General features: G+C 40.5%; 2 protein-coding genes across 2 annotated transcripts; both read left to right on the top strand.

Moving 5' to 3' along the window:
* The first annotated feature begins 1,241 nt into the window (after window positions 1–1,241).
* On the top strand, window positions 1,242–8,920 carry LOC146377167 (protein LYRIC-like). Its single transcript, XM_084944298.1, has 13 exons — window positions 1,242–1,891; window positions 2,115–2,234; window positions 2,860–2,941; window positions 3,279–3,452; window positions 4,055–4,105; window positions 4,241–4,378; window positions 5,450–5,533; window positions 5,634–5,702; window positions 5,822–5,967; window positions 6,453–6,569; window positions 7,010–7,108; window positions 7,238–7,364; window positions 7,901–8,920. The coding sequence occupies exons 1-13, from the start codon at window positions 1,562–1,564 to the stop codon at window positions 7,963–7,965; spliced, it is 1,602 nt and encodes a 533-aa protein (XP_084800424.1). The 5' UTR covers window positions 1,242–1,561; the 3' UTR covers window positions 7,966–8,920.
* Window positions 8,921–9,843: 923 nt separating this feature from the next.
* On the top strand, window positions 9,844–22,523 carry LOC146377166 (lysosomal-associated transmembrane protein 4B-like). Its single transcript, XM_084944019.1, has 7 exons — window positions 9,844–10,129; window positions 10,963–11,074; window positions 13,007–13,080; window positions 13,228–13,350; window positions 13,450–13,548; window positions 17,183–17,278; window positions 21,313–22,523. The coding sequence occupies exons 1-7, from the start codon at window positions 10,007–10,009 to the stop codon at window positions 21,391–21,393; spliced, it is 708 nt and encodes a 235-aa protein (XP_084800145.1). The 5' UTR covers window positions 9,844–10,006; the 3' UTR covers window positions 21,394–22,523.
* Window positions 22,524–22,528: the final 5 nt, after the last annotated feature.

Here is a 22,528-nt window from a genome sequence, read left to right as displayed (position 1 = left end):
AGCGACTTCAGGTTCAGGTGCAGCTAATCCAGCTACTTACCCTCCAGTCAGCTCATGTGGGACAAAAACCAAAAACACTTCCTCAGTCACTGGTTTTACTTGGCCTCTTTACCATCAGGTGGGTGAATCTGCTCTTGGCTTCTGTGAACTCATTTGTTGGAGCCAGCTGTCCAGCTGCAGAGAGCTGCAGAATGGTGGGAATATATAATAATAATGATATATATATATATATATATATAGCTATACTAATAAAATAAATGGGAATTAATTTTTTTCTATGAGTGTGTCATGAAATTCATCATCATTCCAGCAAGTTTTACATTTGATGCAATATGTTTATATAGGTTCTCAGTCATCCAGGTCATGGTAGTCTAAGGGGCTGGACTTCTTTAATTTTCTTGAAGACATTTCACCTGTCATCCGAAAAGCTTCAGTTCTGAAACCAAATAGTGGAGTCACTTGGCTCATGTGAAAAAAAATGTGCGGGTCATTATCAGCAGAAGTTTCGGGTGAAACCACTGTGGGACCTTGCGTCGCCTTATCATGTGACCTATTGAGATCACCTGATGCAAGATGTGAGTGGGGGTTGAGGCACCTGGGAACGGACCTCAAAACTGCATTGTAGGTGGCAGGCAGTTGATGTGCTAGCTAAGGCACCCCCCTCTGTTCAAAGATAAAAACTTTAAACAAAGGTTAACTTATTTTTGTTTAACATGTTTCCTCTATTACTTTGTTGTTGTTGTTTTTTCATTAAAATTTTTGTCCTTTTCATAACCTTTGTGCAGGGGGGTGGGGCAGGTCTGTGTTAAAGGCGTACTGGAAACATTTTTGAATCAAGAATTTTGACCAATCAGCATGGAGAAAGTTTTAGCCCTGCCTATTTCAACGGACCTGCAATAACCGTTTTTTTTTTTTTTATTTCTTCCAATGATTTTATGTGCGGAAAAAAATAAAAATAAAAAACTCGTGAGCTGTTAATTTGACCAGAGACTTTTAGGTATTAACATCAGGATCTGTCATTTGTAGGACCAAGGCAACAAAAATATGATACAAAAGTGTATGGAAATAATACACCATGCACACAGTACGTGTGTGCAACTCTGTACTTGAAATAAAAAAAACTATCAAAACAATTCAAGTTCATAATGTATTTTTTGATAAATACTCTAAGACAGCTATAACACGTAGCTGTAATTCACAACCCGGAAACTCAGGTTTACGACTGTCGTGAAGGCAGCGTGTCTCTCTTCCAGTCAGAACGGAGCCATATGAGGTGAACCTGCTTTACTCGCGCTCACACTGGACTCATTGAGGTGGTCAGCTAACGGTAGCAAATTATCTTATGATGATATCAGTTAGCTGAATTTGTTTAGCCACCGCAGCGCTTACAACATTTCGCTAGCTTGCTTGGCTGATCGGTTTGGCTGATGTTGCTGGCGGATGAATTCGTTGTTTTTCATAATGTCGAAATCGTTCCGTTATTTTTAGCTAGCACTGCATGCTAGCGCAGCTAATAGTGGTAAGCAAAGCGTGACTAATCGGTCTATTAGAAACAGGAGGAATGGAGCAGTGGCAGGACGCGGCCTCTCGGCAGGTCAGCCTGCTTACTGATCGTGTGAATGAACTGTTGTCCAGAGGTCTGGAGCTACTGCGCTCCGAACTCGGCGTGGATTTGGGGCTGAAGCCGGAGCTCATTCCGCCATGGATGATCCTTTTGCTGGCAGGTACTGGGCTGCTGCTGATGGTCGCTCTGTGGGCCTCAGTCTGTCGGGGTCTTTTCAAGAAGCGCCCTGTTATGAGCCATGCGGACGACGGAATTGAACTAAAGCGAACTGTCGGTAAACCCGTCAAATCCGAGGAACCGAAGAAAAAGAAGAAGAAGGCGGAAAAGGCACGTAAAATTAAGTCTGTTTTATTTCCAGCTTTTCCCTATACCGCTAGCAGGGCTAGCTGTCAGGCTAACGCCATGGTGACAACTAAATCTCATGTCATGGCTAAAACAAGCTTCAGGCTAGTGTTCTGTCCGGCTATGCCGTTAATGGTTGGCGTTTTATGCATAAGTAACAACGGTATAACTTGTAATGACACTCATCATTTTTGAATGACCTTTCCAGAAATCTCAGCCAAACGGGAGAGCTATCGCTGAGCCACAGGAAGAAGCCATAGCGTCGGAAGAGAGAGTGCCACATCACCAACCGCCCCCACCAGAAGTCAAGCCGGAGAAGGTTGCTGAGGTAATTTAAAATCGTGCCAGAATCACACTTTGTTAGGACTCAAACCAATTAATTTTTCTATTTTAATTTATCTACGATAATGCTTGTCTTTTGTAGCATTTCCTATCATTCGCGTTACTACTTTGACGTCTTCACTGAATGTAGTCAAGGAAGAAAAAAAAAAAGAACATTTTCGCCCTTTCACTCTTTAATGACGCAACCGGCCACTGGTCTTGGGTTACAGTCTTCAGCTGTCATATGCAGCACAAATGTGGAGATGTCCGCTTATCACAGCACATAGTGTCATCTTCTAAAGACCACAATATAAGAGTATTGGTGACCCGGAAGGTTCTGCAGTCAGACGTGGAATCACGCAGGAGATAAAGTAGTGCTCACGAAAAGTACATGTAGAAGATTTAGGTACAGTGGATGTAGTTTCACTTATAAATAGACGAGGCCTGAGCCTGCTGTGCAGCATGGTTCATTCAGCATGTGGTCGCGTTCCCCCTCCTTAATAAATCTTATGTTCTGCATACTATCTACATCTTTCTGATTCTGTAAACTGTCATATAACCTTGTGTGTTTATGTCTTTGTCAAATATACTGGCTTTTGTTTGCAACTTTATGTCCGCTCTTTGTTTTCCAGGCGAAGAAGTCAAAGAAAAAGGCCAAACAGGCTGTGAAGGAGACCAAGACAGTGACTACAGATGGCAAAGAACCAGAAGAAGGTAAAATGTTCTGAGTCCTGTCATCATTTAGCTGTTTTCAAAGTGATACTCTGGTATTATCTGTGGTATTTGACTGTGGCTGTTTTTAGTTTGTTTAGCTTACCTCATAAGGAAGACATACCCAGTGACCTGACCAATGAACCACAAAGGGAATAATTAACAGCGTGGGTTTAGTTACATGCAATCGGTGCCTTAGTAAAATTCACTTAGCCTCAAGTCTACATCCAGTCCTTCGCCCTGCTTAATCTGTACCATTTTTTTCCCCTCACTAATCCTGTAATGAACTCCTGCAGTATTTTGTGACAAATTCTACGCTGAACTTAGTGCTACTTTTCAGGCACATGGGAAACCAAGGTCAGCAACAAGGAGAAACGGGAGCAGCGCAAGAAGGATAAGAGTTCCAGCGATGGCTCAGCCAGCCCTGGTGGAGGGGGAACACCTGTGAGTGTTCCCACAGAGCAGCCCAAGGCCTCCACAGCCCCTGCACCTACCAACCAGAAGAAGAAAAAAGGTGGCTTTTTAAGTGTCCTTTCTGCATTTTGTAACGTTGTGTTGTGTGGTTGAGAGGAGACGGCAAAACACCTAGCAGGCTAGTTGGAAGAACACACACACACCCACGCTGGTATCGGTAATCCACGGTGGTTCTTTAATACGCCTTCTTCAACAACCATATAAAAGCCCGGCTGAACGGCTGCGGCTCAACAACATAACGCCCAGCGTTCATACAACCCAAGCGTTGCAAACAAAACAAAAAGGTCTGGAGAAGAAAACATAAATCCGTCCCTCGTTAAGCACAAGTGTGCAGGCACGTGTCCTCATAATCCCAGAGAGAGAGAGCAGTGGCACAAACTGATGACACCATCAACCCTCGACTTGGGTTGTCTTAAAGAGACACCACACCATTGTGACTGTTACAATTTGAAGAGTTCTTTTTAAAGATCCTGTAGACAGTTGCACAAATGTTGTTTCTGTATACATTGTTGTTGCCTTTCGTTGGTCTCTCGTGGCCAAAACAGTCTATGAATACAGGCATTATGGGAATTTGAGTCTCGAGTGAGCTTTCTCAGAATTGTTTTTGCAGTGTTTTTTCTTGACCTTGCTCTTTATTCTCAGGAGAATCCACAAAAGTGAAGCCTGAGAAGGTGGAGGCTGTTGTCTCTAAAGGTAATTATCAGTATGAAATTGAGAAAGACAACACACATTGATATTAGTACGTACTAGAAGTAAATTACAGCAAAGTCTGGGTTGATGTGCCGCTAGCCTGTCAAGTGGAATCAAATGTTTCTCTCTTGGTATTAGTTAACAGCAACAATGCGGTGGAGGTGTCCTCTGCTGTACCTGATGTGCCGGTAAAGATTCCTGCTCAAACTGTTGCTCCCAAGACTGCCTCCTGTACCACCAGCAGGGAACCACCACTGTGGAAGACGGGGATTGATGGTACTTCTAAACTCTTCATTGTTGATCTTGACTTCTGTTAAGCATAGTGCTTTAAAATAATTATTACAATTAACTGGCTCGTTTAAAAAGTCACACATCTACAAAATATCCCTCATGGTTTATTCAGATCAAAAACAAAGCAAAGTTTTCACATGGTGCAGGTGCATACAAAGCAGATGCAAAGACAAGTGTGAAAACATTTCATCTTTAGCAAACGATCTTGAATCGTTGAGTTTGAGACAGAACAATGAAAGTGTAGGGCTTAGAGAAAAGGCTGGGAATTTGTAAAACTTCTTTAAAGTTCTGAAGATGTTGTTTGAACCTGATTCCAGTTTACTCTTTTTGGCTCCTCCTATATTGGGTTTTCCAAAAAACAATTAATTCTTCATTATTGTCCTGAACACATCTTTAGATTTGTTGTGTTTGGGAGGGAAAAAAAACTATAAGTGTAATAGAGCTTCATATTAAAAATGGCTTACTGAATATTAACTCACCATCAGTACCAACGGTACCAACTAGTCTGTTAGGGCACATTAGTCCTCATTCATAAAGTGCTTTACAAATCAGAACATTACAGCTACCAGGTGGATTTTTCCCGTTTGAGTGTAACTGGTCAAACAACACAGAGCCACTTACTGCTAAAGAGACAGAGCGAAAGTGGACAATATATCCTTGGTTTCGTAACATAAAACTCATTGTTGCTGCCAGGGAAAGCACAAAAGTGAACCCAGTGCTTATTTTCCCCTGAGTTATCGATTTTGTCACTAGTTAGCCAACATAAGCTAATGTAGGTCTATTAGCAACAACCAACCAACAACATGACATCACGTTCTGTACTAACAGAAGATAGTGCTATACATGTTTTTAAAAATTTACGCACAGACAGCGTTAAATCTGTTAGTTTTTGATAGGTTTTTGTCAAAAGTTTGACAGTAAAACTCTCTTGAATTATTTTTTTTATTACTTTAAATATACAGCTGCTAAAAAAAGGCCCCATTCAGACAATTTAGAATCCCCAAGGTCAATGTTTTGAACAGTGATGACACAACTTCTGTGAAATGTGTCTTTCAGAGGCGTGGACTGTGAGTAAAAGGGGAATGCCAACAACCCAGGTAAATCTGATGTCTTTACCGAGTCTGGGAATTGGTACTGCTGGTAAGTATACACTGCAGCAAAACTGAGTCCTGCCACTAGATGGCACTGTTTGTCTTGGGCAGATTTGGTTGTATTAACGTGGTAATTGTTGTCTCCGTAGAGCCCAAGCCTGTGAACGACCTGCCGTGGATCAGTCAGCCCAGACTAGATGATGAGTGGTCTGGACTCAGTAAGTGCCATTTACTGGTTTTCTTTCACCGCACTGTTTAATTTTGATGTTGCTTGATGTCATCTCTGTTGTGGTATTCCTTCGTGTTTATGTCTCGTGACGCCCTTTTTGTCTCTCAGACGGTGGTTCTGTGGACACCAGTTCTGACTGGAACGCCCCCTCTGAAGCATGGGGCAACTATGAAGAGCCCACCCTCGAGCCTCCTCCAGCACAGGAGCAGCCCCTCCCCGAGCCAGCCAAGGTTAATCTGTTGATCGGAGTGGCAGTAAGTGTGGCCAAGCTCTGGACAAAAATAAGCATTATAGAAGTTTTAAAAATGACAACCCATTAACTAATGAGTCATCAGGGCTTAGACTCAATGAGCTGTCCTTGTTCTTTCTTTTGACTGTGACCCTGCAGCTCAGTGGCTCAACACAGTAGACTGAATAGACAACATAGTTTATCATATTATGGCGGCTGTTTGAAACCAGTATGTGGATGTGTACAGATCATATAGACTTCAAAGGCTTTTCTCATAGCGGACATTTTTCTACAGTATGACAAACACAGGTGTAATAAATGTTGCAGTGAATAGCAGTTTACTTAAATGTTGATCCAATGACATGTTGTCATGTGCTACTGTGCTTTGCTTCTGCCAACAGACAGTGGAAAAGTAAGGAATTACCAAAGCATTCCCATTTGCTCTAGAATTTCTAATATAGTGTCTGTTCCTGCGTTTTTAAGTCATGTTTTATCCTCATGGGTTCACAGGAGGATGGTGACGATGAGAAGGATAAGGGAGTGACCACTGCTGATGGAGCGGCTAAAACTAAAAAGAAGAAAAAGAAAAAGAAGAAGGCTGCTGAGGAGGGAGGAACAGCTGGTCAGGTAACAGCTTGTGAGCAAATGCACCGCTGAGTGTAGTAACCTTAACCTCCTAAGACCCGAACTCTTCCACGGCATGCATTTTTAATTTCTCTTTGATATTTGGGCATATTGGGGCCCAAGAACGTCAAAACAAAGAATTACCAGATTTTTTTTTTTTTTTTTTTTACCTTATTTTTGTTTTTAAGAAAAATAAGAGCCACATATGAGGATATTCGTTTAAAATTTTGATAGAACAGTAGCAGTATAATGTCCTCGTAAGTGGATATCAGGCCCTTGTAAAGCAAAATTGAGTATTTTGGTCTAAATAACCCAAAATGTGATGTCCACATATGTGGATGCCAGGTCCTAGGAGGTTAAAAGGTGTAAAACAAAGAGTGGTGAGATGTTCATTCTCCTGGATATTTTTTGTCTAAATTCCACTTGTTTGTTTGTTGGCTCAGGAGCCGGAGAAGGAAACGGCACCTGCAGCCTCAGTGAAGAAGCAGCCACCTGTTCAGGAGAACGCTGCTGCCGTCCAGCCTGTCAAAGCAGCTGTCGAGGTCAGTGGGCTGACGGGCAAGAGGGAATCAAAGATAATCTTGAAAAACGCGGCTATTCTGTTCTCTGACCCGTAGCCTTGCAGCTGTTTCTTTTTCGCTCTTAACTTGCTGTTTTCCCTTTCCTAACAGGTGAGAGCAGAGCGTCCAGTGAAAGACAACATATCCCAGAAATCCCCTGTCACACAAGTGCCACTGAAGCCAAATGAAGGAGAACCAACTGCCAAGCAGAACAACCTTCCTGCTCCGACACAACAAAGTAAGCGCTAAACACTGTCAGATGTGACACCAGAACCTTGTGCATGCTGGTACTGAGGCATTTGGTGCAGCTAAATATGACTTTCCCAGTTGTCTAGTTGTTAACTCTGATTTACTTGTATTGGAGTATCAGATGCACATAAGCTGCATATTTCGAAGCATTTACAGTTTCAGGTTCTGAGCAGTTTGGCAGCGTGCTCTTAATGTAAAGCAAATTAATATAAAGCAAACTGAATCTCCTTCACTAACAAATCTGTATCCAAATCCAGATGTAGGTCTTAAAGCTTTTCTCCTGTACTTTTGTCTAAACCTTTTTTTTTTTTTTTTTTTTTTTAAATAAAAAGTAAGTAGATCAGTTGCTGAAGGTGGGACAACTATTGGTGTCCAGTGTCTCCAGTAATTATAACATTGAAAAATGAGTACAATCACATTTTCTATAAACTTGTTACTCAAGTATCCGTTCATGTGACAATGCTGAAGTGTGTGTTTCAAGGTTAAGCTTGTTAAAGGTGTTCCTACCTTTGTGTGTTTCCACAGAAAAACCTGAGGAGAGCCAAGCGCCCAAACCAGCAAAGAAGAAGAAGGCGAGGAGAGAGACATGAGACAGAGTCCACTCTGCAGGCCTCTGTATGCAAGAGACTTGATACTCTGTTTATGCAACACCTTTGGTGGCAGAAACTCTGAACAAAGATCTTCTCGATGGACTCTACCTTGAAAATGTGTGGAAACTGAAACAACTTTTATACACATCCACGTGTCAGCAGGCGCATCGTTGAAAACTGAAACTAGATGCAGTGCAATCTAATGTAATGCGGTGTTGATGATTTTTAAGTATGCATTTGATACTGATTGTGTCTTCTAATTCCACTGAATCCAATAAATGAAGGAGCTGTATTGTAGTAATTAGACGTGTAGAAAATACTGATCATGTTTAGAAGTGTGTTATCGTGGTGGCTATCGAACGCAGAATTACTGTGTAGAGAATGCAAACGGTTGCATCAGGTTACACGACACTAGGCCTTCGCTTTGCTGTCCTTTTTTTTTTTTTTTTTTTTCTTTTCTTAAATTGCTCTGATGTTTGTAAGCTGTGGCACCGGTGAAAAGAGCAGGAAGATCAAATGTTTGTGTCAGCGGTTTGGGCTCGACGGCACGTAAACATTTGTGACATGAAATGAGCTGTGAGCATTGTGAGACCATGGAAAAGGGACTCATGAGCCGCACTGTATTTTTATTTTACTTAATTTTTTTTTTTCCATGTGATTTTGAACACTTCATGGACACACTCTCCATCTGGTCTGTCCCCTGTCTGTTGTTGTACTGCAGTGTGTCGAGACAACCGTTTCCTTGCCGTGTTTACTGTCTGTGACTGCTCTTAGGAGCGCAGCTGCGTGGGAGACTCTGATCGTACACGTGTCATGGCAGTGTCATCAACCTCCTCATGATTTTCCACCAGTGAGTGATTCCGAAGTCTTCAGAACCTTTTGTAAAACCTGTTTGTAACAAAAGAAAAGCTTAAGCCATATGTAAAAAGACTAAATAAAGGCCAGTTTTTCTACATTTGGGCTTCTTCATAGCACAGTGTGGATTGTCCTGTCAGTCTGAGAAACCAGTGTTACTGCTGCTGAGCTGCCAGGTTGATGCCTCAGGCCTGCAAGCTCACCTTTAGAAGATTCACTTTATGTGGAAGTGGGAAAATAAAAGTGAACTTGCAAGGATCAAAAGTAGCCAAGTTTCTCCTTAATGCATAAGGCAATGGTGCTTTTTAAAGACATGACCAGTAACTTCCAGATTAAAGTACTTATTTTAATCCCCGGCTGTATAACTTTCTGGAAATGACGGGTTACATCATCGGATTTGATCCGATCTAATCTGTCACACGCTCCAGTGTTTATCATCCTCAGGACGAGTAAATGCGTCCTCCTGCAGCGGCTCGGCAAAGCTGATCAGACTATAACCGGAAGCATCGGGATCCTTTTTCTTTTCAAAATAGTAGCATGCTCAAGTTGTCATTCGGGTAGTGTGCAGAAAAGAGGAGGAAAAAGTTTTAAATGACTGATTTCACAAGCGCACATTAGCCTGCCATTTGATGACTTTGACAAATTGAATTTGGTCTGCTTGATTTGATTACTCATCAAACTAATCTTACTAATCTGGAACTATTTATTTGCTCCGTATGTCATCGCTATCATTACAAAATGTACATCAAATCACATCCATGTTAAAATATGTGACACACATATTGGGCGGGACAGAGTTTGTCTTCCTTTAAAATAATGTAAATGTCTCACACTGGCTTAACGCAGTGAAGAACAATGAATTGAAATTACTGAATCGGTAGATTAAGGAAAATAAACGGTGATGCATTTGCTAAATACATCAGTATTTGCTATATTGCTGTAATAAAGCAATAAATATTCACCTTAACGAGCACAGTGAGACCGCTGGTGTTTAATTTTGAAAAAACGGAAGTCGTGGTTTTAACCGTGACGCGGGCTTGTCGCCTTCTGGTCCGCTAAGCTGCTCACCGTGATAAGTACCGGACGGGTCAGGGGCAGTCAGAGCCTGTTCGTCAACTCTTGCTCGGTGAAGACGTCGATAGGACAGCGGGGACTCTTCCTTCACACACACCGACACCGTTTGTAAATGCCTACAGACACACAAAAGATGATGATGACGGCCTCTCCGTGGGACCGCTGGTACTCCACGCGCTGCTGCCTGTGTTGCCATGTCCGCACGGGAACCATCATCCTGGGGGTCTGGTACATGGTGAGCATCGCCTAACTCTGTCACTCACTGCATGCGTGTAGACTTCAAGAAACAGCAGAGCCAGAGACAACATGATATGAGCACAGGATTTAAGAGTATATAATCTGTCATTTAAAATCATTTCACGTCAGACTTGATCTGTACTTGCCCTTTTGATATTTATATAGCTGGAATCAAAATATAAAGATGACATTGTTTTAAGTTACTTTTTTTTGTAAATACAGGATTATTGATAACACTTAATTTAAGAAATTACTTATAGTATAGACACTTTAATCAAGTATTTTAAAACTGATTAATGAAACAATTCTGTCTTTTCTGTGTTGTGGCACTAAGCTCGTGTGGAGCATGTCTGTGAATTAATGCTGGTGTAGTTGAGTATATCAGACTGACTAAACCAAACACCACATGTGGAAAAAGCTTCTCTCTGCTCCCTATGAATAAATGAGCAGTGGGCCTCTTCAGGTAGCAGGTTTTTGTGTCAGGCTGCCAATTGACTGTGGAGAATTTTCCATTACACTCACCTGATCAATGGGGATGTATGAGTCACCTGAATAATGAGAGGTGCTGGCCAGAGCAAAACAAAGACTTCTACTGTAGGTACTTCATTTAACATAGCTGCACTGTCTCCACGCCAAGACTTAAGAATTTAAGGATGGTTACTGGCTGCAGTCTGTGATGATAAAAAGTTAAGTAATGTAAAGAGCACTAACAGACACTGCTCTGCAGATTATTAATTATGTGTGGAATGTCAGGTGAAGAGGTTTACATTTCTGGTGCGCCATCTGTGCATACTGTTGCCTTCATCTGTCCATATGTTCTCTGTCCCTAAGCTCATCAATGCTGTGGTGTTACTCATCCTGCTCACTGCCCTCAACGATCCTGAGCAGTACCACTTGACCAGTGCAGAGTTGGCTAATGACCTGGATGTCATGGATGATGCCAGTAAGTAGTGTTTTGCAGTAAATGTATCATAAGTTGTCTCTAAGAGTTATGAAGTAGATTATTGTTAGGAATTTTTGCATCCATGTATCTTTTTGTATACGAGGGTTAAATCTTGCTGGAGATTTGCTAGAAAACCCAGTGGGCTCTGTGGTGTTTTTCTTCCACCCAAATCTACATCTAGACTGTGATGGATGACTTAAACTCTTGCGTGTAGGTAGATCCGTCATGTAACTAATGGAATAATTTACTGTGTTATTATAAGGACCTCAGACATTGTCTAAAGTGACAGTCTTCATTTCTGTATAAGTAAAAACACCCAAAGCCACAGCCTCGCAAAAACCCAATGTCCATCTGTGCAGAGCATTTGAAAAGCCTTCTTAACACACCAGGTGCATGCTGGAACAGTCTGACCAGGGGTGACTCACAGCACATGGTGCTGGTAGTCTCTGATTGGGAACAACTATTGTCCCAGTTCCAGAGGATGAGCGTTGTCCTGTGACCCATTAGTACATGCTGGACCAGCCGGTGCCACTGCAGTTTTACAATCACATGCATAGAATGTTCAGATTTCTGAGGTTTAGAAGTATCAGTTCACTCAGTAACATATCTATCTTTTGTTTTAATCTTTTCTTAGTAAAATAATTCTCCCCTGAGAAAAACAACATCATTATCCTTAGGGCTTTAACGCTAGATGAGAAGAAAGCTACTGGTTCCATTTGGTTTTTTTCAGCATGTAACTGGAGTTGAAGGGGAATTACCGTAGCTCATTAGCTTATTATAAACACACTGAAGCTAACAACTAGCTTGTCACATTTTAATGTTTTTTAGGCCAAATTAAACATGAGGTATATGATATAAATATTGAGCTTTGGTGATAGATTTTAAGCTCAAATTTTCTGGTTAGCTATAATCTACCAAACAGAATCAATGCTTGGGTATATTTATAAATGTTGGGGGAAGAAGCTAGTCTTTCTGCTAGCTAACCTTCGTTTAGCCACATTTTTATGTTTTGTGGTGGCACTTAAAGATAAGATATAACATGCTAATGGATGAGCTTTATACGTGTTGCTATATTGATTTGGGGCACAGTTTCCTGGCTTCCAGTCTTTATACAACAAAATATCATTATATTCTGAAATTACTCTTAATAACAAATATAATAGCTTGTGTAAAATGTATAATAGCTTAAGTATTCACCACCAAATAGCAAGAAGGGAAGGTTAGCAACAAGCCTGTGAACATAATGGAGAATTTAGCTGTTGCCAGATATTTTACTCATTAGCTGATAAAATAAAACAAAAAAAGGTGAACATCACCGGGCGGCCACAATTGTTTCTGTTGCCCCAGATGGCAGAAAATCATATGAAACATTTAAAAGCTTTTTATACTGGTATTTTGCCATTTACCTGAATTAGATTCTGGGAATAAAGTGTCACACTTCTGAGTCGTCTTTTTTCTTTTTTTAAACCACAAATGTGATTCATCCTGTGACTCAGAGCTGTGAAACACTGATTGTCAGGTCATTATTAAAAGAATATGGAAAATAATGGGTCAGGCACGAAAAAAAAGTGGCGTTTCATTGAAGTGACTATTATTTCCCCGTAGTGCCACTTTTATTTTAAGGTTGCTCGGCCCTGCGCTTATGTAACAGAATGATTAGTTCTGTTCTGGTGAGTTGATTTCAGGTCAGGCTGACACGATGTGCATCCCAGAGCAGAGATTAAATCCTTTTCTAGTTGACAGATGCATCATGCCATTGTTTTCTTCTGCTCTCCATTTGTGGTCCCTTGATGACACCATGTTCTAAACATTTTCATAAATGTAATTCAGGATTGATTGCGCCACAGCTAATGTGACTACAGCCTGAATTAAATAGAAATCAAAGATCTGTACAGCTTTTTTGAATTTCTACCTTTTCTCCTGTTGCTTCAGACATGTGCATCGCCTCAGCGATCTCTCTGCTGATGATACTTATCTGTGGGATGGCAACATATGGTGCCTACAAGGTAAAAAAAACATTTATTTTACTCTCATAATTGTATTTCACGTGTTGCTGGTTTCCCACTTCACCTGCTGTTTCCCCGTTGATTCTCTGCTCTTTGATAAATAAGCCATTCTGTCCCAAATATCTAACGTTAAGGTCTTTATTTCAGTTACGTCCTGCCTGGATCATCCCTTTTTTCTGCTACCAAATATTTGACTTTGCCCTTAACACCTTGGTGGCTGTTAGCATCGTAGTTTACCCAAACACCATTCAGGATTACCTGCAGCAACTGGTGAGAAACATCTGATATATGTATATATTTATTTTACTTATCATTTATAATTTGACATGAAATGAAAACATCACTGCTGTCTTTCTGATTCCTCGTCAGCCTGAGAACTTTCCCTACAAAGAGGAAGTTGCTGCTCTCAGTAACGTGTGCTTGGTCGTCATCGTGCTGCTCTTCATCGGCTGTATTCTCGGCTTTAAGGTAAAGTTTTCTGCGCCCAGTTTACATATTTGTCTCATATGCTTAGCAGCACTTAGAAATGTTTCCTGGTCTGCTGACAATATTATGCAACCTTGTTACACAGGCTGTTGCCTTTTTACGTAACCCTCTGTTCACATGTGGCTCTGTGATGTGACTGAAGTGAGGTGGAAATTGATTAGCTTTCACTGGTTCTAGATAAAGTAGAGCCCAGGAATGAATCTTGAAAGCGTGCTGTGGATAAAACCTCGCTCCAAAAAAGCAGAGATGCTGTGTAAAAACTCAGAATGCGATGATTTGCAAACCTTCAAAACAACATATCAAATGTTGACACTTTAGACATTTTGTATTGTTTTGACTGTGCTCGTTTTCAGTGTCTGGACACCTTTTTGTTTTACACCACTCTGTAAGTGTTTCTCGCTCCTCCTTGTTGTGGGATGCGCAACAGTTTGAAGCCTCCTTTGTTGTATTTTGTGCCAAATGTTTTCAGTGAGTAATGTGTCTGGACTCTCAGTAGGCCAATATGGTCCCTAACTCTGGACTCTTATTGTTCCAAAATCTGTGTTTGTCATCCAGTATTAATGATGCCCTCACATAATATGTGCACCAATGGACCTCCATTCGATTGCATATGCTAGCTTTTGAACTTTATCATAATAAGCTAGCTGTTCTCTTCCTTCTGACGGAGGATTTAGACATTTCGAAAGCTCCAAAAAGAATTTTAGCTTGATGGCAAAAAACTGTAATCAGGCAGATTTTCCAGATTCTCTTTTAAGGATATTATTTTGAATTTGCTCATGCAGTCCTGCCCCTGTCTCAAATGTTTAGAAATTTGTTGCTGGTTCATTTTATACATGATCCCAACAGTTGTTGGAAATGGGACTGTATTTTTCACAGCAGACATATTTGATTTATCACAGCAGGAAAAGCGGAGAGCACAATACCAGAACCCCAAAGCAGCTACACTGAATTCAGACACCATTTCTTTTATTATTTATATGTCAAAGTGAGAAGGAAGAAGTGTAGTACTATACTTGTAATATAAGGTTTACTCTGAGCTTTCCTTCTGAAAGATTTAAAGTCAGAGTCGGGTGTAGGAGTGTACATATGTGTAGTCTCAAAATTATATTACAGTGTTTCTAGGAAATTTGTGATGATGGTATTTATGACAACACAGAAGAAAGGCTGAACAATGTGGTGACTGCAGCGAAAAAAACACAAGGAGGCATGTTTAATGTTTCTTTTCCAATGAGCTTTGGTTATTTATGCAAAGTATGAATTTATTCCCACGAGGTGCCAGCAGCTACAGTGGTGACACAGCATAACTCATATATACAGTGCTGTGAAAAAATATTTGTCCCCTTACCGATTTCTTAGTTGTTTTGCATATTTGTCACATTCAAGCAAATTTGAATGTTAGATGAAGATAACCTGAGTAAACACAAAATGCAGTTTTTCATTCATGATTTCATTTATTAAGGGGAAAGACCTATCCAACCCGACCCGGTGCTGCGTGAAAAAGTAATTCTCCCCCTGTTAAATCAGTTTTTTGGAAAGGAGTTCACTTTCACTAGCTGCACCCAGGCCTGATTACTACCATAGCCGATAAATCAAGAAATTGGGCCGTTTTAAACCTGTAGCGGTGAAACAAGTTTGTTTTTTCAACCAGGAGCAGGAAGAGTTTTCTTGCATGTTTTGCAGAGTTTGGTGAAGGTTGTTGAAGTAGCTCACTTTTTACTAAATCATCATTGGCTGACATACGGCTCTCGCTCCAGAAGGTTCTGGGCTTGTCGTGTTGTTGTGCCCATTAGGGAACGTAAACTCTTTGCTTTGCAATCTCATTGACGCTGCAATATTTTTTTTATCATGTAAAAATGTATACCGATATAATCGACCAGCCCTAGGGACGAGTTACTTCCTCTTTTTTTATTATTTTTTTTTCAGCCACACTATTAAAGTGGCTCTTTGAGGGTCAGTGTGTTCTGATACTCAATTACTGAACACTGTTTAGTAAAATTAAGCAAACATTTATGGTTCCAAGGCAACCAATCACTTCCTTGCATCATCTAAGTTGGCCTGTGCCATGCACACTAAGTGTGTTTGCAGTAGCAAACTCCTTATTTATCCAAGTGTGTCCCTGGGAGCTCTAGAATAAACCTCTTAATGGTCACTTGGGCAGTGTGGCAGTTGGAAATGTGCACAAAACAAGCAGGCACTTGGCCACTTGCAAAGTGTGGGCGCACCCGTTAAATCCTGTGGAGTTGAGCTGTTAATGAACTTCGGACGGTGTCAGGAGAATCAGGTCAGGCCATTGTCCAAAGCTGACATTTCTCACTTTAAGCACATAGGAGGGGCAAGCTAGCTCACCTTAGGTGAGCGTGCTGCCTGGGTAGAGCTTGCACGAGGTGTCACACAAGATGCTCATATGCTCACTGTGAGTTCACTACACATTCACCAGCCTTATTCTTATATGGGTGCAGTTGGACATCGCACAGGCTTTGTACTCGAGAGCAGGTTAAAGGTTTAATTTGTGGTCCAGATGCAGTTGACGTTTGTGCTCTGACATAAACCTGTGTAAGGCAAAGGTAAAGGGCGCTTTAGCATCAGTGCAATATTTTAAAAAAGTTGCAAAGTACTTTAAAAAGCCATGAAGACATAAGAAAAATCCTAAAAAATAACTTGTTTGTATTATGTATCTAAAGCCAGTAATTCTGTCAGATAGTTGCTGTGATTCTGCTTAAAACCAAAACATTTGTAGTCTTTAACAACAAAAGGTTAACCCTGAGATAAACTGAGATAAAATAAACTGTAACGGTTAATAGAAGCTCATATGTTTCAGTAGATCAGGGCCTTTTTAGATTGCAAACCCCATGTAATTACCCCAAATCCATCTTTTTAATCAGCACCACTGTCTGAATAATTTCTGATTCAAATAATTGGATTTGCACAATCAGCATCATTATCACACTCTCAGCATGGTTTTGCAGTGGACCATGAAGTAAATTAAGCGATTGCTGCACCTTCCTGTGGAGGTTGTTTGAATAACAGAGCTGTCAGAGCATTAGGGCTGATACTTAATTGGTTCTTATGGTAAGAATGTTAGAGAGCTCAGCATGGCTTTGGTTCCTGCTAGCGGATGGATGTAGCAGATGGTGTTGTGTTTGGCCAAGGCATTTCAGTAGCAAGCCGCCTGCTGAGAGCCAGATGATTTCTAGATGACAGAGAACAACAGGAACTTGCTACTATAAAGAGATGTCTAACCCTCAGACAGATTCTGCAAACACAATCTGAATCTAAAGAAGAGCGAGAGTTTATTTAGAATAACAACAATTTTACTCCAGCCTTACATTCTGGTGACAGTGATGTCATCTGTGTCAGTAGGTGTGCAGAAAACTTACTCTTACACCGCAGCTTCTCTGGGGACAAGATGACCCAGTTATATCTGGAACACCTTGGAAAATTCATTTGCATATTAACGAGGAGAAGCTACTTGACTTAAAGCTTTAATACAACCATCCACTGAGCCGTGCTACCAACGTGGCTGATAATAATTTGTCTATGCTTTGTTATTTACCATAACTGTAATGTAGTCCATGTGTCTAACATGTGTTTTTGTTTTCTTTCTTCCCATTCTCAGGCATACCTGATAGCATGCGTGTGGAACTGCTACAGATATGTGAGCGGACGGGATAGTTCTGAAATCCTGCTGTACGTTACGACCAATGACACCACCGTAAGTACTGAGAACAGCGCTGACTTCTTTGTTTAAATGATAAGACTGGTGATGTCATGATATCATGTACGTTCAGGACTTTTCCATGCATATTGGTAGCATTTAGCATCAAGCCCACTTTTTCCGGTTGTACTTGTAACAGTTTGCTACAAATACAGTGGTCTGTTTGGCATTTGTTTGGGACTATTTTCAGCAGGAAATGAATATATATTTGGCACTCCAAACATTTTCACAGCAACAGCAGCACACTTTCTGTGGGACTGAGCCAGAGTAAATGATTGTGTGTGCTAATTAAGGTCATGAAACACAACGTTATGTGTTTTTCTCAATGGGTTTTAGCCAACACTGAACTTCCACAGCACAGAAGAATGAAATAAATCAGACTAGCAGAAGAAAAAAGTATTTTTTTAGCTGCACTTTATTTTGCTGTCAGACCACCTGTGCGAATGTTTCCAGTGAGCTGCTACAAACGCCTGTGTGCAGAGCTCGCCGGACGTGTGAGGGTTCTCGCTTCAACACTAATAATGCACTCATTCCTCACGTGCAGTGTACAGCTGTCCAAATACTTGCAAATTACAAGTCAGCAGTTATTAATGTATGACAAATAAGAATAAACTTATACAAATAAAAGTATAATATATTATACTCAAAGTCCATTAAACCCTCTTTCATGTCTAAATCATCATTCCCTAAATGATGATTTAGACATGAAAGAGGGTTTAATGGACTAACATTAAACACTTTCTGATCTTTGCTGTTTTTCTGCATTTTCCAAAAAGTAGAAAAGCAGCTTCTGTGGAAAAACTGTTTCCTTATGCAATCCAGACTGCAGGTCACGTTTGGATCATCTGCGTAGGTTTCCTCTGGCAGCCATAAAGTCACTATGTTGATGGGAGAAAGAACATTTAAAGCTGTGCTGTAGTAGCGCGTAGTTTTACAGAAGCTACAGTAGCATGGATGAATGGACAGACTTGGAAAGAGAGACGAGGATCCATGCTGGTGAAGTCATTAGATGGGTACAGTAAGCTCTTTTTAGGGCCTCATGTTGGTGTCTTATTGACCGGACCTGGCTCTCAGTTCACTGTTACCCCACTGCCCACACAGCTAACTGCTTGACTCTGACAGAGGGGAGAAGACTAATGGAGCTATAGAAACACTAATGACTGTTTTGACTATTGCAAAACGTGGTTTTCGGTCTGAACACATAAGGAGCTGCCAGTAACTGGCCCCATCAGGACTGATATTTGACCTTGCAATATATTGGGTTTCACAAGTATTTTGACAAAACCTGTGCTCCCAGTCTGCAACTTAAGACCCCTCAGGGCGTAACACTGCACACAATTTAAAACAGCACCTGATGGTCTACACGCTGTAGTTCCACTCGCTCCTGATGTGTAAAACACGTGGGCTGTAAAGAGAGACCCAGGAGGCAACTTTCCAGCTCACTGACATCATCAGTGAGGAGTGCCAGAATATCAGCAGCCATTTATTTCCTAACATCAGCCTCACATCTGCAGGGATGCTTTTTCAATTAGAGCTAGCCATATTTAATGGAAGCTCCCCCGCATACCACAGCCGGGTTTGTGGCTTTTGGTTAGCAGCTTGCATGGTGTTACATCAATTATATGATGGTTAGGTCAAAGGTCCACTAATGCATTGCATGTGAACTGTATTCTTGGGCATAAAGAAAAGTAATTGACACCTACACACAGGTAATTTATTGGAACAACAAATAAATGCACCATAGAAGAAAGCATGCTTAATTTCTCTTCATGGAGTTGGTGTGGGTGTTGACTCTTGCTTGGCCCCACTCCCCACAGATCACGGTGTCGTTCAGGCATGGCACACATGCAGTTCGTGATGGTGGTTACTGGGATTACAGTAACAGACTGGGGATTTATTAGCTAGAATGGAATAGCAACTGTTAGATTTGATCCACTGTGTATCCATAGATGCTTTCCAATACACACACAATGTAGCAGAAGATTTACTATACCCCAATATTGCCATAGTGATTCCTGTGCTGATTGCTTCCGGTTGTAATCCTGACTCCTGTGTTTCCCTCTCTGTCAGTTTGCTTCCTATTTTATTATTTTGGGCTTAGCATCCTTATATTCCTTTCTCTTTATTTTAGTACCCTCCCTTTCTGCAGCTCACAATTGTCTCAGTTGAATCCACCTGTACCTTCTTATTCCTTTCCCTTAAATTATATATGGTGTGTTTTGTTTCCATTGAATTACTTTGTTTTCACTGACTCTTGTGCTGGCTCTCCTGCACTCGGTCAATTCTTTTTTATTTATAATCTAATGCACCAGATGTGACCAGATGCAATGCACTGTTCTTTTTATTTAGGATGTTGCTATATATTTCTGCCTCCTCTGTGCAGTGCTTTTTGTTTTCTCAAAGACTTTTGTTTGAAGTTTTTTTTAACCTCTCTGTCAGTCTCAGCTGGGTGTGTGCAGCTGAGACTGCAGATAGATAACAAGCAGATAGAGACTATCTATCTATCTATCTATCTATCTATCTATCTATCTATCTATCTATCTATCTATCTATCTATCTATCTATCTATCTATCTATCTATCTATCTATCTATCTATCTATCTATCTATAGATATAGATATATATTTTTTGACATTCTGACTTACAAACTTCTGGACAACAGATGATGTCACATGTGTCACAGCAGGGCACAGACAGATGATTGAAGTTGTGTAGTAACCTTAAAGTTCATGATATGCATACCACATGCTAGAGTATGCACTTTAAAAGGATTTCAGTATGTGCTGACAGTCAGAAGAACAGTGTCATCTATCCAGTTGCTTTATAATGTAAAATCAAACTCTTTAAAATGATCTAATATATGCAAGTACAGGCCTAAAGGAAGTTATTGATTACTTAATATCCCACATATTTATTTCAACATCATTAAAGTTTATTGTCACAAAGGCAAGACTGTACCCTCGTTGACTCATTGTTAAATACTTAATAACACATGCAGGTCAAACAGATAGCGTTGTTGAGGAAGCCCACATTTCTGTTGTCAGGAGGAAAACCAGAATGAGTGCTGGAATGCTGAAAGAGATCTTTCAGATCCAGGAAAACATTATACAGCCTTAAAATGCATCCGGTTTTTTTTTAAGTTCCTTCATGGTGGGACCTCAATTCTGGCTCTATCATATCACATAATGGGACTCGGCATTGAGCGGAGACATCAGTCCAGCTAAGACTGTGCCTTCTGTGATGCATATAGATAGTTTGGAACTCCCCACTTACCCTACTTTTACTTTTGGTGTAGGGGATGAATAATAAAAGATGAACAAGTAGATCTGTCCTCTCTAGTTATCTGTATACAGCTCTAAACTAAATCTGGCTGCTGACAGATGCTTTTGTTTTTCACGTGGCACAATTTTAGGACACTCGCTTCATGTACTACATTTCCTTCCTGATATAATAGTAATAGTATTTCAGTAGTAGATTTTTTTTTTTTTAATTTACATAAAATAACGGGAAAAAGTCCTGCAAATAAATTCAAAAATGAGCATGGGAAGCTTGATGGCTACTACATATTAGCACTGCTGTTGTAAGCATGGTAGTATATAGGTCAAAGCCGCACTGTGCAGCCTGCTGCTTGCATGCCTTTTTTTCTTATGTATGACATTTATTTTAATATTTTGTCTAAGAAGGCTTCCAATCAACCGCTCCAACTGCTTATGTAATGTGCAGTGCAAATAAGACTGGTCATCTTGCCATACTTGCATTTTACATGTTATATAATCATATTTAACTGCAGTCCTGCAGTTTAGCCTATTTTATTGGGGAATCAGACTGATTTCTGTGCAAGCTGTTCTCTCTGGGCTTACAAATATTTCACTTAATCCAAAATAAATTTTTAATATTTCATTTTTTTCTGTTTCAAGTTACATCAAAAGTGATGTAATATTATGCAACTTTACCAAAAACATGTTCATATTGATCAGACTGATTTTCATGGTATTTATTCTGAGTCATGTTCTCATTTCTTTGTCTTCCAGGTGCTGTTACCTCCTTATGATGACAGTGTCAGTGTCCCTCCCAAGCAGGCTCCTCCACCTTACACCTCTGTTACAGCATGAAAACATTCCCGGGATCCTGCTGACTGCTGTTGATAAAAGCACAGCAGAATTGATGCACCACACTGCCTCTCCACTGTACAGTATATTTCTGGATATATTGTAGCTACACACACATTACCGTTCTCTTAATGCATTCACACGCATATATACAAAAACACCTTGGACAGATATACAGACGCACACCACCGTGACCTCTCATCCCTTCCTGTTATTTACTTATTCTTATGTATTTCTCTCCTGTAGCTCTCTGTGTATCTCTGTGTCTTAGTATTCATCCAGAAACGATGTGCACTTTTATGCATTTGAAGCGAAACAAAACAAAAGCACTAGAAAGTTCGATAGATGATATATATTTTTATTAATTCTATTTATGCTCTCTGTGTCTGTAATCGTATTCTGTGGGTCCTACCTTTTCACAAACATATTTAACTTGCGCAGGAATGCAAAAAACCCCAAACAAAAACAAACGTATGGCTCGCATTAACGAGTGAGGAGCCGTTGCGTGTTTCCTGTTTGTCTCGTCTGAGCTCGTGATCAGGGTTGGATTGCCTTCATTCATAGCTTTCTCTCTCATGGGGTGCACTTCATGGAGCCACGTGTGAAGTGTCACCTTGACGGGAAGTTTCCCAAAGAAATGCACCTGCCTGTGTTCTGACATGATCAAGGAGCAACCTAGTGTATATCAAACATATCAGCATATTCTACCACAGACATAATCACGGTCTCGTGTTCTAGAAATCAGGAGTGTTGATTTGCGTTGACTGATATTCATAACTTTCTAATGTAATTGTGTCTTTCTACTGATTGATGACAAATGTCTTGGATTGCTGTTTATCTAGAAGCACTGATCTGGAATCAGCTTGCTCTTTGAAGTCACTATAAGTTGGTTGCTGGACAGAGGACTCGGAGCCCAATAAATATGGACTCTGGTTGTGTTTTTTCAATTAAGCCTAATGGGAGCTTTCTTGTCTGTGTAAACATTACACAAGTCTGTTCCACCAGATGGAGTTACTGGCAAGCCACTCGTCCCTGGACACAAAATGTCCTGCAAGGACTCAAATGTCAAACCTTCTGTATGGAAAACAAAGCTGTGACATATATTTATCTATTAAAATCCAATTTCACTGATAGATGT

Source organism: Perissodus microlepis, chromosome 11 (genome assembly GCF_051167445.1).
Source record: "Perissodus microlepis isolate ML-2025 ecotype Zambia chromosome 11, ASM5116744v1, whole genome shotgun sequence".
NCBI lineage: Eukaryota > Metazoa > Chordata > Actinopteri > Cichliformes > Cichlidae > Perissodus > Perissodus microlepis.
Note: the sequence above shows the minus strand (reverse complement) of the source record. Positions and strands in the feature narration are given on the sequence as shown.

Bases quoted from the DNA above. Each gene is read 5' to 3' on its own strand.
- LOC146377167 (XM_084944298.1), top strand. From the start codon at position 1,562: ATGGAGCAGTGGCAGGACGCGGCCTCTCGGCAGGTCAGCCTGCTTACT. The intron at 3,453-4,054 runs GTGGCTTTTTAA...CTTTATTCTCAG, and splicing joins CAACCAGAAGAAGAAAAAAG to GAGAATCCACAAAAGTGAAG. The intron at 4,379-5,449 runs GTACTTCTAAAC...TGTGTCTTTCAG, and splicing joins GTGGAAGACGGGGATTGATG to AGGCGTGGACTGTGAGTAAA.
- LOC146377166 (XM_084944019.1), top strand. From the start codon at position 10,007: ATGCCTACAGACACACAAAAGATGATGATGACGGCCTCTCCGTGGGAC. The intron at 10,130-10,962 runs GTGAGCATCGCC...TCTGTCCCTAAG, and splicing joins TCCTGGGGGTCTGGTACATG to CTCATCAATGCTGTGGTGTT. The intron at 11,075-13,006 runs GTAAGTAGTGTT...CTGTTGCTTCAG, and splicing joins GGATGTCATGGATGATGCCA to ACATGTGCATCGCCTCAGCG.